The 16445-nt window shown below is 38.0% G+C and overlaps 1 protein-coding gene across 1 annotated transcript in view; it reads left to right on the forward strand.

Moving 5' to 3' along the window:
* DOK6 (docking protein 6) overlaps nucleotides 1–16445 on the forward strand; it is a 236721-nt gene that overhangs the window by 108667 nt on the left and 111609 nt on the right. Inside the window, exon 3 of the mRNA XM_009995634.1 lies at nucleotides 6972–7086. Coding sequence (XP_009993936.1) covers nucleotides 6972–7086 — 115 coding nt within the window. The remainder of the gene's footprint in view (nucleotides 1–6971; nucleotides 7087–16445) is intronic.

The raw sequence follows: 16445 nt of genomic DNA on the forward strand, positions 1-16445 counted from the left end.
CTCAGCAGGTTTGCTGATGACACTAAACTGGGTGGAGTGGCTGGCACACCAGAAGGCTGTGCTGCCATTCAGTGAGACTGAAGAGTTGGACGGGCAAAAACTTAATGAAATTCAACAAGGGCAAGTGTAGAGTCTTGCATCTGGGGAAGAATAACCCCATGGACCAGTACAGGTTTGGGGCTGGCCTGCTGGAGAGCCAATGGCATCCTGGGGTGTATTACAAAGGGTGTGGTTAGTAGGTCAAGAGAGGTTCTCCTCCCCTTGTATTCTGCCTTGGTGAGGCCACATCTGGAATATTGTGTCCAGTTCTGGGCCCCACAGTTCAAGAAGGACAGGGAACTGCTTGAAAGAGCCCAGTACAGAGCCACAAAGACAATTAAGGGAGTGGAACATCTCCTTTATGAGGAAAGGCTGAGAACCTGGGTCTCTTTAGCTTGGAGAAGAGGAGACTGAGGGGTGACCTCATCAGTGTTTACAAATACGTAAAGGGTGAGTGTCAGGATGATGGAGCCAGGCTTTTTTCAGTGGTGTCCAGTGATAGGACAAAGGGCAATGGGTGCAAACTGGAGCATAGGAGGTTCCATGTGAATATCAGGAAGAAATTTCCTGTGAGAGTGACAGAGCACTGGAACAGGCTGTCCAGAGAGGTTGTGGAGTCTCCTTCACTGGAGACATTCAAAACCCACCTGGACAAGTTCCTGTGTGATGTGCTCTAGGTGACCCTGCTCTGGCAGGGTGGTTGGACTAGATGATCTTTTGAGGTCCCTTCCAACCCCTAAGATTCTGTGATTCTGTTTTTATAACAAAGTTTTTGATGAACTAGACTGTGTTTTGTCAACAAGTCTATTATGATAAAGGAGGTAGCAAATTTTGGTATAATACTCCTTGCTTAAAAATGCCTAATGCACTACTCATTAAAAAAAAGCTTTTCTTTTTTATAAAATTTCAATTTGATTGAAGTGCATTAAACTTTTTTAAAACATTCTTAAAGTTTGCAAAGAGGTATATTAAATTATTTTTTGAAGTTATTACTTTTTCGGTCATAAGACTTTTTGTCTTTTCAGTAACTGATATTTTTTCCCCTTTAAAAAAGATATTGATTTTTTTTCTTGTTTCTTGGTTGTTACTTTGGTTTTTGAGTGGGTTTTTTTTGTTTGTTTTTGAAGAACAGAGAAAAAAACAAACCACACTTTCAAATACCACTGAGATAAAGCAGTTTGGTTTTGCTCAAAACAAAACAAAACAAAAATAGTCTCAGGTGTGTAGTTCGTAATTGTAAATATTCAGCAAGTAGAGAAATGACTCATGCCTCTTTAGTGTTTGTCGCGGGCTGGTACTGGGGGGGCTACCGGCTGTCAGGATGTTTCCCGCCCCCAATGAGGAGAGGTTTGTGAAGGATCCCGAGGGTCACACGTGGCTCTCGCCTCTCTCAGAGGAGCGGCCGCTGCGGGACCGTCTCTTAGAGGGTAGGTCAGAGTGCCCTCTCACCACGCTCACTAATTGTTACTGAGACCAATGTTTAGTTTGCGAATTAATCGGTTTATTAAGGGTCAACACAAACTAAAGGATCAAGGTTCAAGAGAGGTTGGCTGGGTGTATATTGGAAAAGGGATTCGAAGGTACTGTGGTCTTATGAAAGGCACACTCCGAAGGAGAGGTGTAAAATCAATGGAGTGAAAGGGTAGGAGTTGAGCCCAGTAAGAAAGTTAAAGTGTAAGTGTGTGAGTGTGTGTGTGTGTGTGTGCATTTACCCTCCTTGCGTGGCGCAGTTCTCAAAATGTGCTGGCAGGCTCGGCTGGAGATCCGCAGGGGGGTCCTGCATCCCAGTAACTGGGGCGACCCCCTCCTGCTGCTGGCAGGGCTCTGGTCCCGTGGCTTTGTGGCAGATGCAGGCTGGGCAGGCTTCTCCGGTCCGGTTCGGTCCAGGAGCGGCGCTCAGGCAGGTTCAGGTACCGCAGCGGGGTCTTGTCCCAAGCAGGCAGAGAGACAGAGCAGAGAGGGCGAGCAGAACCCTGCAGAACTTACTCTCTTCTTATAGATCAGAGATCATAGTTCCAGAAAGTACCACTGTCTGAATTAACCAATCAGCATTGGCCATGTACATACTCTGTTAGAGGCAGCTTTTAACCTATTGTCTATTTTCCTGCCAGTTATTATAACCCTTGTGCTGCTTTTTTGCTGTGCACTTATCTGGTAGGGCAAGAGGCCTCCTCATTGCGTCCTTGTCTGAATCAGAGTAAAGGCGTCACTCTTGCTTTGCTGGCTTGAAAGGCATTTTTTGTTTAGTCTTATGTGGGGGAAAGAAGACGGACCGTTCCCCACAGTGTTAAACCCAGAATTCAGAATTTTATTAACTTCAATTCTCTTTAGCAGTGGAAGGATAGGTACAATTTCAACAGATGAATATGGAAGCAGAAATTCATACCTCTATTTGATATTCACAATTATGTATCCAATAGAAATACCGACAGTCTTATTTGATAATGTGACCTTTTGTCATTGTTAGCATCAGTTCAGTTTTCTGAGATGTTAACTGGTTGGGGGGGGTTCTGTCAGCCTGTTGACTTGCCCAAGAGATAAAACTAAAACTGCTTCCTCTTTTTTCTTATGGCTTGATGTATATGAGCCAGGAATGTGTTCTTGCAGCAAAGAAAGCTAGTGGTATCCTGGGATGCATTAGAAGGTAGGTGATTCCTCTCTACTCATCACTGGTACAGCCACATCTGGAGTGCTGGGTCCAGTGCTGGGTTCCCCAGTACAGGAGAGATATTAACATATTGGAAAGCGTTCACTGAAGGATTACAAAGATGATAAACTAGAGGCTCTCTCCTGTAATTAAAGGCTGAGAGATCTAGGGCTGTTCAGCCTGGAGATGAGAAGGCTCAATCATTATATACTCATCAGTGAAGTGTATTCTCTACACCTGAAGGGTTTAGAGAGGACAGAGTCAGGCTTTTTTCAGTGATGCCTAGTGACAGGACCAGAGGCAAGGGCAAACACTGAAACACCAGAGGATCCTTCTGAACATCAGCAAACACTCCTTCACTGTGAACGTTACTGACTGGTGCAGGTTGCCCAGAGAGACTGTGGAGTCTCCCACTTTGGAGGTATTCGAAAGACATCTGTGCACTGACTTGGTCAGCCAGATCTAAGTAACTCTACTTGAACAGTGGGGGTTGGAACAGATGATCCCCAGAGATCCCTTCCAACCCCAGCCAATCTGTGATGCTGTGAAACTTGCTGGTTTTCAGATATGCTGGGCCTGTGTGCTAAAGCTCATTTAATCTTTTTTTTCTTTTTTTTCTGATAGTTGCCCATTAAAACTAATTGCTTTTCCTAACTAGTATCTGTATAAATTCCCTTTATCCTTAGAATATTATGACTAAAACAGTATTGTTTCTAGTAAAATTTCCGTTCATATATAACAAAGAATTTCATTTTTTTTAATGGGCAGAAAGATTTTGACTACCTATGTTAAAACATTAAAGAATTTGACAGGAGATCTCTCACAATATCTAATGGTAGTTTAAAATGTCAATTTTTGTGGAAAAATGTACACAAAAGTAACATGACTTCTGTGTGAAAATATGAATGGCTAAAAAAACTAGCTTTTAAAAACCGAAGTAAAAGCCAGTGAGCTTTGGAAGAGAAAACTTATGTAACTCTGCCTGTCACACTGGAGTTGTTAGATGTTATATGTGCTGTCTAGGGAGGCAGTATAAGGCCAGAAACAAAGTTGAATTGTGTTTAAAACAAAGCCTCTGTTTCAATGCACAGAGACTGTTTTCCTTCACTTGCTTTGCATTTTGTTCAACCAAATCTCTCATAGGGGTACCGAAGAGCAGCACATCAGAATTTGATGGTGTTTTCATTGACTCTTTCAGACATTAAACTCCCACCAGAAAATGAAATAAAATTCTGCTGTTTGTTCATTTTGTGCTGAAAGTATTCCTGTCATTAAAAAAAAAAAAAAAAGTTCTGTCAATATATTCAATAAAACAAGCTTAACGTAATGATCAACAAGACAACCCATAAAATCATCTTTATAGATGGCTAGATATACATCCCTAGTCATCTGTGGTTCTGTTTTGAGCAAAAATTACTGTGAAAGTTATGTATCTTTGATGCCAGGAATGTAGTTTTTTAGGATCTATTATCAAACCTACCAGCATTGCAGGATCTTTCGGCAATCTATAACACTCAAATGAAGAGATAGATCACTATTGTCTGAGAGACTGGAAGAAGGCTTAATACGGCCTGTTTTCACTATTCAAAGTACTTTTATTTTCTTTCCTGCTAATCCAGAAAGAGAAACATAACACGATTTAAAGTGCAGGCTTTTTCTGCATGGTGTGCTCTCCCCTCTGCCTCCTAATGCTTTCCTTTCCCTTTTATGGGATTTCCTTCAGATTAGTGCTTTGAGTAAGCCATACGAGTGCATTTTTTGCTGAAAAAATTCTTCTTATTTTAAAAAAAAAAAAAAAAGTTCTGTCAATATATTCAATAAAACAAGCTTAACGTAATGATCAACAAGACAACCCATAAAATCATCTTTATAGATGGCTAGATATACATCCCTAGTCATCTGTGGTTCTGTTTTGAGCAAAAATTACTGTGAAAGTTATGTATCTTTGATGCCAGGAATGTAGTTTTTTAGGATCTATTATCAAACCTACCAGCATTGCAGGATCTTTCGGCAATCTATAACACTCAAATGAAGAGATAGATCACTATTGTCTGAGAGACTGGAAGAAGGCTTAATACGGCCTGTTTTCACTATTCAAAGTACTTTTATTTTCTTTCCTGCTAATCCAGAAAGAGAAACATAACACGATTTAAAGTGCAGGCTTTTTCTGCATGGTGTGCTCTCCCCTCTGCCTCCTAATGCTTTCCTTTCCCTTTTATGGGATTTCCTTCAGATTAGTGCTTTGAGTAAGCCATACGAGTGCACTCATATACTAGATCATTTATCATGCCTAGATCAAGGAAAATCAGCAGTGCTATCTGGTGAGTGCATGCTTCAATACCTGCCCCGGGTACCTGATAACAATGTAATAACTAAAATACTAACCAGGAGAGGTCCCAATACAGACCCTGGAACTTCTACACTTGCTGCCAACCTCCAGGTGGAGTATGACCCATTAACCATGATTTTCTGGTTCTGACTAGCCAATCAGTATTTCATCATCTAAACATCCACCCACCTAGATGATAACATCCCAACTTGGATATGAGAATATGGTGGGAGACAATGTCAAAAGCCTTGCCTAAGTGAGTACCCAATGACATCCGCTGCTCTCTCCTCATCCCAAATCACAGATGACTATCAGGTTGCTCATGCATGATTTACCCTTAATAAATCCATGCTGCTCCTTCCCAATTACAATATTCTCCTTCACATGCCTGGAAATCTGTTTAACGACTCACTCCTCATATCTTCCCTCAGATTGAAGTGAGCCTGCCCAACCTTTAGTCCCCAAGGTTGATCTTTTGGCCTATTTTTGGACACAGGTGCAATGTTGGTCTTGCCATTGAGTTCCAAATCCCATACAGTTTTATTTTTACTCGTGCATTTTCTGGGCTTTGTAAGAATCCATTTATTTCTCAATTTTTTGACTGGGGATAGAGGGGGGATTTGGGGAATAGAGAAGCTCCGTGGAAAGTGCCCTGGGTATTGGTGCCTCAGCTAGCAAAGATGGCCAACATCTCCATGGGCTATATGAACAGGAGCATGGCCAGTCAGTACAGAAAATTATTATCCCCCTCTATTCACTACTCATTTGACCATATCTAGAATACCACATCCAGTTTTGGCCTACCTGTTACAGTAAAGGTCTTTTCAAGCTGAGGTGAGTTTGGTTGAAGGCTGTCAAGATAAATACATAGCAGTCTTTAAGTTCTGATCTCAGGTTTGTCATCAGCACTTAGACATTCCACTTCATGCTTTGTGTCAGTTCTGTTCCTAGCTTCTTGATGGCTATTGCTGTCATTTGCTCTCAATCTTTTTTGCAATGTCTTTGCCCCACCACTTTTTTTATGGAACATATAAAATCTCTGTCTCTTTAAAATTATTTCCAGCATAATAAAAGGAATGGTAGAGATGTATACAGGGAGCATAAGAATTACAAAACAAAGAAAAAAAAAACCCACTCACATTCAACCTATTATTGTCCCCAGGCCAAACTCTTATGGATTACATTTGTTAGAAATCAGTTCTTCCTGAGGTGGATGCGCAGCCCAGAAAAGCGAACTATGAACAGTTAAAATTTGCCCAGAGTTCATAAAAATTGGGAAATAAGTTTTATAATGTAAAGTGTTAAGCAGTTTAACATAGGCTGTGCTACCAGCTCAGGTTGTAATTACGTATTTTTCTCCCGTTTGTCTTAATTGTTATCTACTGGTATCAAAGGAAAATGGAAATAGATTTTATTGTTTATGCTGTAAATTTTCTACAAGAGGCTCTTTTTGTTGATAAGTTTTTCTAATATTTGGAAAATAAAATTTTGAGTTCTTAAGAGGATGACAATTACACTTTGAAGACAGATGAGGATCTATCCTTAAAAATTTAGTGGCATGATGACTGTTACTTCCCTTAACTTATACGACACTGCTGCTCTTATATTAGGTTAATATATTTGATGCAGATTCTGAAAATCATAAAAGTTCTAAGAATATAGAAACTGAAAATATAGAATAATCACAAGACTCTCTTGATGTCATTTTAATAACTATGTTTTCAAGGAGAACTTTATTAGAGAAGTAAGCAATTCACTTTTTGATATATTACATTTTATATAAAGTTTTGCAGCCTTAGCGTCTAACTGTGTATGTGTCTTTGTCAACTAAAACCCTTATAAATATGAATAGCCTTAGGGGAAAACACAGATTAGAGTGAAAATTTAGTAGTAATGGTTAATATTTTTCTTTTTGCTATTTATACACTGGCCTAAAATACTTTTCTTCATTTTAAGGTAACTGAGCTGCACAATATCAAAAACATAACTAGATTGCCTCGAGAGACAAAGAAGCATGCAGTGGCAATTATCTTTCATGATGAGACGTCAAAGACATTTGCGTGTGAGTCAGGTAAGCAATTGGTACTGAATCTCTAGATTGAAGACATCAAGTGTTGCTTAGATGAATTTGAGATACCAGATACAAATCCTTATCTTGAAGGAATTTGTTGGAGTTTGGGGCTTAGTCTTTTTGGAGTTTGGTAGGGGTTTTCTTAATATACTTTGTGAGGTGTTGGGGGTGGTGCAGAGCTCTTTCTTCCTTTACTTACCTTTGACTGGATGCAGATGGTCTAAAGACTTGAGATTTTCAGCTAAAATTGTAAAACTGAGTAGAAAATATCTTTGGGATGTTATTAAGTCAAGACATGAAACCTTTTTTTTACCAAGTTTTGCTATAAACACAATAGATACAAGAACAATATCTACTGGAAGGCTGATATGGCTGGAGACTAACGATACAGATTTCTGGAACATATGGAAGACGATGATCAATAATGTTTTGAGAGGAGTTACTCTGTTTAGGGCCATGCTTGGCATGATACTATGGATAATTGCCTTGGAAGGCCAAGGGGACGAGGAGAGTTAGCTAATCTTCAAGGACAGAATCCTCTGAGTACAAGACCTGTCCTTCCCAATCTTCAGAAGACCAGTATGAGTGAATGGAGAGCTCCTGATTCAGTTCATGCAGAAAAAGAGAGGCACACGGTAGCAAGAGCAAACTACCTGGGAGAGATACAGAGAAGTTATCCACGTCTGTAGAAATGGAGCCAAAAATGTTCCAGCTCAGCTGGAGCTGAAACTAGCCAGGGAGAGGAAGAACAGAAAAGGTTTCTTAAAGTACGTCAACAAGAAAAGGAAGGCTTATTGCTTGGTAGTGCAGTGGACCTTGTGACAAGAGGCATGGGAAAGGCTGAGGTACTTTATGCTGAATATTTATTCCAAAAAATGCTATTTAGCCCTGCAATACATAAAAAATAATACCACAGATTTGGATGTCAATCAGGAATATTAATGCACTACACCACAACTACTAAAGGAATCCTAACCTTTTTTGACTAGTCTTAATGTAGATAATCTTAACGTGGATAATAATAATAAGCTCACATGTGCACACTCAGATAGATCTGTTTGGTCAGACAGAACAGTTTAGTCCTCCCTAGAAAGCCTAAGAGCTGTGATACCAGCCCCCTGGTGTGCTGGCTGGTAGCCTATGATTGTGGGGTTTTTTTGTAGGCTCCTTGGGCTTCTAGGCCCTCAGCTCACTTGTTATCTTCAAGGCAGTTACTGGCAAGTCTGAGCTCTGTATGGGCTGTAGCCCCCATATTGCCATTAGGATTTAAGTAAATTAGTCATCTGAGGAGCATTTATATTTTTGTAATCTTCATTTATTAATGAAAACATTCTGTAGAAAAACAAACAAAATTCCTCCGTATGTTTTTGTTGTCATCTAGCTGTTCCCATCACTGCCACTGGTGCTCCCAACATCTACAACAGCTGTGAAATTCTGAAGCTCTGTTTAAATACTTTGATGAGCAAACCAATCTCAGATATTACAGTTCCCTGATTAAAAGCATGGGATAACAAATCTTTAAAGAAGAATTTTCATTCTTCAGGGACAGAGGGAAGCTACTTGCTGTCTCTATGTCTCTTTGTGACATCTGTTCTAGTAGGAAGAGACTTGTGACTTGGTGATTAGCAAGCATAATTTTTATATTGTCTCAGTTACCATCAGAATTGTTTCAGTGGAAGTAAACTAATGAAAAGTCATGGCTTATTAAATAACATAAAAAGTAGTCTGAGTGACGTTGAGACAGACTTCAAAGAGTAGGAATTATTCTTCAGACTGCAGGAAATTGCTGCCACCTTAGCAAGAAACATGCTAAGGTCTCAGTTTCAGCCTCCCTGAAAATCACATTAAAATTGTTACATTTAAATGTATTTATTTTTTAATATTCAGAATCAGGAAAATGCAAAACTCTCAGGTTGCTAACACATTGAGAATGGAGATAAAATTAGATGTTGCCCAATGTATAAGCAGGCTAAATAGAGTGATAGTCTACTGTGAAGAAAATTTAAGCAATTTGGGGGAAAGTAGCATATTTACTACAGCATAATAAACATAAAAAAAATATTACTGCACCCTTTTAAACAGATCAAAGTGGGGCAGGGGGGAGTTAAGGTATGAAGTGATGTTATCAGTAGAAAAAAATACAGAACGTTTACCCAGTATCAGTCTGCTTTGCTATAGTCATTCAAATAACAGGGGCAAAGTAGACTGAAAATTTAGAGGAAAATTTCTAAGAGTTAAATCAGTGAGGTTCCACAAAGCCTCGCAGAAATCCTTCTGCATTTGCACATGATTTCTTTCTGCACTCCATGGTATGTTACCAAGCAAATGGAGAAATTATTTTCACTCTTGATGCTCTGTGCTGTATTTCCCTAATATCTTTTAAAAATCGGGGGGGAGGGGAGGACAAGATTTTTGTTTGTTTGTTTTTTTGTTTCAGGTAAGTGTGCTGTTAATTTTTGTGTAGACATAGCTGTGCTCAGACACCTGTTCTCTACTGAGAAGCTTTTCCTCCTGCAAGCCTAATGTCTGTAATGTGACAGTAACCCAAGTGTTTACACTGCAACAGGCATTCTGAAAAGCCCTGTAGATTTTCTCTAAAGTTGTAGATATGATGCAGTGAGCAAAGGTGGTTATGTAGGACCAGCAAAAAAATTAAATTAGTGGACATGAATACTGATTAAAGCTAGAAATTTATGGCGCTGTTATGGCAATTGCTAGCATGATGATGTGCCTGAATAATGTCTAGGTTGCAAGGAATTAAACTTCTTGGTTGTGCTAGGTCAGTGACTGACCATATAGGAACGTGATATTTCCTTAAGTGATGCCAGCAAAATACTAGAGGCTCATTGTAGGCTCAGTGGACATAACAGTATAAGGTTGTGTACATTTTTTTATTTCTAAATGATGGAATGTACAGAAAATTGATGAACTTTATAATGTATTCATAACATCAAATTGGAGGGGTTTCTAATAATATGGAATGAGAAACAAAATAAATTAGGGCTGAATGTGATTTCAGTGATTTGAGTATGAAATGAGATTTAACATGAGAAAAAGGAAAGGGGCAAAATTACAAACAAATCTTGAAACTGAAACTGTGAGGCAAATGCAGACATCCCCTCAGATACTGATATTTGTCTGTCTTGTCCTCAGTAAAATAACCCATTCTCTATAGAAGTAGATGAATGGAAGGGGTTTCTCTCTTTCCAGGCATGCATGAACTGCAGTTCTAGAGTCGGTGCAATCAAGAAATATCTTCATTATTTTTAAGAGTTTCTAGTTTGAAATCCCCTTAAAACTTCCACTATTCAAGTCCTGCAGAAAATAGAACTGGGCTATTGTAAAAAGTCAATCACCTACCCTGTTTGAAATTTCTGGTTTAGTTTATTCATCATTACAATATATTGATACAGTTTGTGGTTGTTTTGGCTCAATCCACCATTTTCATTTTTTGAATGTCTTGCTGCTGTGACAGTTACCTTGTTAAAATTATTTTCTATATAACATAAACAGTACTTTTCTTCTATATTTTTATGTTTTCAGCTTTTTCTGAGTTCAGTCAGACTGATAAGTAATATCACTGTTATAACTCTGCAAAAAAAATAATCTGACTGTTGAAAATACAGGAATACTGGTGTCAAGTAGCAATGTGTTCACTAAGGTTGTGGGGTTTTTAATTCTGTACATATTTTTCCTTCTAAACCTGTTTTCATCATTTGTTGGTGTTGCTTTTTGTAGAATAAATAATTACATCACTGCTGTCATTTTAAAAGGCACGAGTTCTGTTCATTTTTGTACTGAAAAAGCTTTTGGCCTGCTGCCAAATTATTACTACTGATTATGAGCTCGGTATTTTCTCCTTGATAGTTTTACAAGCAAAAATATTTTGCCCTTAAAGAGTTTGATAGATGTCTGTGGAATATTAGATGTAATTCATACCACTGTATCCTTTGACAGCTAAGAAGCCGGGAAGTTTTGGATTAAAATTACAGTGCAACATTGAGGCTTTGTGCTGAATCATCAGTGATCATACCTGCAGTTATTACTAACGATACAAATGGCTACATAAGCTTTAAAAACAATGAGATTAAAGTTCCCATTTTCACTGTTAATTTTGTGAACTTGGAGCTTCAGGATTATGAAGGTAGTGGATATGAAACACATCTTCCCAAATACCATTTTGGTACTGGAAAGAGAAGGGAAGGGACAAATATATTGAGGTGCAGACACTGTGTACTTTCCTTCTTACAGTTTTACTCAAAAGGACCCTGATTTTTATGAAAGATAAACTGTGACCATAGGAACAGAAGTCAAAGAATATAGCTAAGGTAATAGTGAGTCATCCATTTTACAGTGTGTATAGGACTCAAGAGTAAAAGACTAGAAAAAAAATCATCCTAATTGGAGAAGCTGAGCAACTTTAGAAGACAAACACAAAGCAGAAAGTAGATTTCCACTTCATGTAGTAGATGGTGCAAAGTCAACTGAAATTTTATTTTAGAGAGACTAAGAGATATATGTGAATCTCAAAACCTTTGCCCTAGAAGTAGCTTTCCCAGTAAGCACAGAACAGAGGTAGGTTAATAATTGTGAAGTCCAGGGTGTCAGCATAGGGAGGTATGCAATTGTTTGTTGGACTTTATTGGAAGTTTCATAATTTTTTGCTTGTTATTTTATTTGTTGTTGAGGTTATTTTCCATAAGCTGATGGACCGTGTCACAACTGCAGCCTCCATGTTTTATACCAGAAAAAGGTAGTGTGTGCCACCACATTAGTATGATGGCACAAGACCATTAAAATGCAGTCTGAAAACATGAGCTAATATTTGGCATTTGAGGGGGGAAAAAAAAAATAAAGTTTTTCCTGGCTCCTGACTGTTTAATTTAAACTGAAATCTAACATTATTAATACTTCATGCATCTGTGTATAACACAATTTCTTCCTGATCCCACTTTAAAATTCTTAGTGGGTTTGGTAAATGTACTGTGTCATAAATAACTGCTAGTCATAGGAAACAAAGATATGGAGGTATTGTTTTATCCTTTGTATAATTCATAAATAATTCCAATTACATTTAAATTGTATGAAAAATATGAAAGTCCAAATCTACTTCTTATCATGTAAACATGTTTTATGAAGAAGGTACAGCAATGAGGCACTGTGTATTTTAACATGTCTTCATGCTATGTATCCTACAATGTCCTACACCTTGCTTTTAAAAATATTGGCCTGTTCTACACCACCAAAAGGCATTCACGCACAGTAATAAAATTTACATACCTTGAGTACTCTGTTCAGCTCTGCAACCCTCACTACAAGGAAGACATTGAGTTGCTATAGTGAGTTCAGACAAGAGCAACCAAGCTGGTGATTGGGCTGGAGAACAAGTCCTGTGAGAAGAGGCTGAGGGAATTGGGATTGTTTAGTTTGGAATAGAGGAAGCTGAGGAACGACCTAATTGCTTTCTACAACTTCCTAAAAGGAGGTTGTAGCAAGGTGAGTGTCAGCCTCTTCTCTCAAGTAAATAATGGCAAAACTAGGGCAAATGGCCTGAAGTTACACCAGGAGAGGTTTAGACTAGATATTAGGAAGAATTTATTTACTGAAAGAGTAGTCAGGTTCTGGAACAGGCTGCCCAGGGAGGTGGTGGAGTCATCATCCCTGAAGGTATTTAAAAACAGTGAAGATGAAGCACTACAGGACACACTCTGGTGAGCATTTTTTATTTATTTATCTCTATTTATTTTTCTGTTGGTGTCAGGGGGTTGATGGTTGGACAGACGATCTTAGAGGTCCTTTCCAACCATGACTAATCTGTGATTCTGTGAAGTATTACTGAAAACCATTTGAGAATCTTGATGAGTTTTGTGCATTAAAATGCCTCATATTTTGTGTTATTATTAGTAGTTTGCAGAATAGGGAACGGAAATGCAGCTTCATTAACTGAATGGCAGATGAATGTGACAAAGCCTGGAAAAGAATCTCCTATAGATATATGTATAAATATAAAATTTGCTTTCACTGAAATATCCATGTGTGAGGTTGTAGCCTGGATTTGCAATTGCTTTTACCAGTAAGAAACATAAAATATTTAAAAATATGTGCAAAATAGAGAAAAATGCTTCTTTCTTCCAATTCATCAATTCCTTTCTGATCTAGCTAGATGCTTGTATTCTGTGGCTATACCTTGGCATTCATCAGAGAAATTACACATTTGGCTTTCCAGCTAACTGAGAATAGATGAGCTATGTTCTGAAGCAGGCATAAATCCTTACTTTCTTCCTCCTGGAAAAAAAATGCTCATTCAAATTGCTGCGTATTTTTCTATAATGCAGAAACTGAAACCACTCCATGATTTTTTTAAATTTTTTTTAATGTGCCCTTACATACAGGAATCATGTTATGAAATAGCACATTTGGTTTAAAAAGGGTGAAGTTTGAAAGCAAATTTAATGTTTTCACTTTAAAAATACCATTAAAAATCCATGTTAATAAGCACTCTGATGTTTGCAGAACAGATCTGGGTAAGTATTTGTTGTTGAATGTTAAACAAAGTAACTTCTTGCTTTCCACAATATAAAAGGCTTTGGGATTTATTTAAAGTTTTTGTGAAGTTTTCATTATATTTAAATTTGGTTTTTTCCTCATGCTGTTCAGGTTAGAATCACACAGTCATAGAATCACAGAACGTCTTGAGTTGGAAGGGACTTCTAAAGGTCATCTAGTCCAACCTCCCTACAATCAAGCAGGGACATCTCACACTAGAACAGATTGCTCAGAGCCCCATCAAGCCTGACCTTGAGTGTCCCCAAGGGTGGGTCCCCCATCACCTCTCTAGGCAACCCATTCCAGTGATACACCACCCCCATATTAAAGAACTTTTCCCTAATGTTCAACCTAAATCTACCCTTTCTAGCTTAAAACCATTACCCCTTGTCCTATCATTACATGCCCTTGTGAACATGTTCTTAGACCTTACCTTGATTTTATTATGATGATTGTAGAACTGAATTCTTAATAACCACTGCATTTGAAATTATTATCTGATTTGCAGTTGTATCCAATGAAATTTAATTATCAAAAAGTACAGAACAATATAGAATAAGTCTTAGCATGAAGGTAAAAAGTGAAGAAAATTATCATTGTCTATTTAAATTTATGAGAGAAAATAAGGCTGGAAGTAATCTTTGGAACACTCTCTGTCCTAAGGAAGTATAAGCTAAACTTATTTATAGGTGTACATGTATACTATTGTATATATTTATATAATTCCTGGTAGATTATGTCTTGTTTGTGTTGGCTTTTTTAAACATTAAAAGAAGCAAAAATGTATCAGAGAGTGACATAGCAGCATATAGTTAAAATTAGAGCAAAAGCTTGTCTTTTCCATCTTGGTTAATCTGTAACACACTGCATTATGCATCTGGTAGTCTTTAATTGAATAATTTGCTATAAAGGCCTTGCAGTGGTAGGTACTTTGAAAAAGAAGCGAATGAGACTTAGTGTTTTAAGAATTAAGATTAAAATTAAAATAGATTTTAAAAATATTTGTGTAAGAAGTAAATTAAACAAGATTTTTTCCTTGGTAATTCAGGCAGAATTACAGAGCCTGTCCATTTTATTGTAGCTATTCTTCTGCATGCTTTTAGTCTACTGACCCCCATCAACATGATGCAACTGCCCTTAATGCTGAAGTCATGGATTCTTCAGCAGACTGCCAGGTAGACAGGCAGAGAGATTTCTGACAGTGCATTTAGGTCTCAATGAATCTGAATTTAGTCAGAGAAGCCCCAACCAGCTCTAAGAATAACACACTTTATAGTGAATCATTGCTGCCTTGAGACTTATCCATTAAAACCTTGCAGAAATGTTAGCACCGTGTTAAGATGTGTCATCTGTAATGGGTTATATTTTTTAGTGCTGATGAAGGGGACAGTCAATAAAGATTTTTTTTTTTTTTTTTTTTTTTTCTTTTTTTTTTGGTTTGTTTGTTCGGGTTTTTTTCTGTTTCCTGCACACTGCCATGAGTGACACGATGTTGTAGACAGAAGCCCAGTGGGACTATTATATATGAGCCCAAGAGACAACAAGATCTTCACAATAACATTTGTTGTAATTTAGAAATTTTCTCCTGGGAGCAGAAAAATCCAACACCAACAGGCCCTCACTTGGAAGAGTCAAAAAAACACAAAGATAGATCAGTTGAATTAGTTTGGGTTTTTTTTTGTTAATTACCTCCAAAGCTTTTAGGGTTAAAAGAGGTCTTGAGACCTTTGCATACAGCCTCTCTCTAAGCTCACGCTCAGCTAATCCATGTCAGCTGCATCTTCCCTTGCCAATACAGAGGTGAGTGTGAGGAATTTCTGCATATTACTTATTTAGCTGTTACCTTTTATGGGTCTCTCTGTCTCCCACTGATTTTCTGGCTGCAGATGGGTTGGCAAGAGGAAAACCTCAAACAATTATCTCCTGAAAGCTTTAAAACGTAGGCAGAAGGAAAAAAAAAAAACATAACAGAGTCTAACAAATGAAGCGGACACCTGTGAATTCTGTGCTTGGACCTGGGCTGTGACTTGCAAGGCTCCAGCTAACAGGGTATTTTCTCTGTTTAAAGCAGAGTCTGCTTATCTCATTGGAATTTGGAAATCCACTGTTTTGGGGTTTTTTATGTGATTTTAAAAAATATTATTTTCAGTCTTCACTTGTATAGTTTTTATTGGGCTTATGTGGAGATAATGAAAAAAAAAAAAAGTCTTATGTCATCATGCCTAGATACAACCAGTCTTGGCTGCAAGCCAGCCTGCTGTTATCCAGCTCTAGTCTGTACATCATGCAGCTTTAAGTTGGGAAGGTATCAGGTCTCTACAAATTTACCATGCTTTTCATCTGGTTTGCAGTAAAGTCAAAATAGAAACATGATCACTGTCTCTTACCAGTAAACATCATGCTAGACCTGTGAGGAGGCAGGTCAATGAATATTGTTCAATGACAATATTCAAACTATATTGTTAGGCAAACGAAATTTGCACTGCCTCTATTTCTAACATTCATATCTAGGACAGATAGAATGTAATTTTGTTGTAATGAGTTGAGTCTGACTGGCTGCCAAGTGCCCACCAATCTGCTCTCACTCCCCCTGCTCAGCAGGATGTGGGGAGAAGATAACAATGAAAAGATGGTGAGTCAAGACAAGGACATATACATCGCTCACTAGTTACTGAAGTAGGCAAGGGACACTTGAGAAAGATTAATTCAATATATTGCCAAAAAATAACAGAGTTGGATAATTAGAAATTAAAAAAGCAAAACACACACACACACAAAAACCACCAAACTGAAAACCAAAACCAACAAACAAC

Source organism: Chaetura pelagica, unplaced genomic scaffold (genome assembly GCF_000747805.2).
Source record: "Chaetura pelagica isolate M959 unplaced genomic scaffold, ChaPel_1.0 scaffold63, whole genome shotgun sequence".
NCBI classification, from domain to species: Eukaryota; Metazoa; Chordata; class Aves; order Apodiformes; family Apodidae; genus Chaetura; species Chaetura pelagica.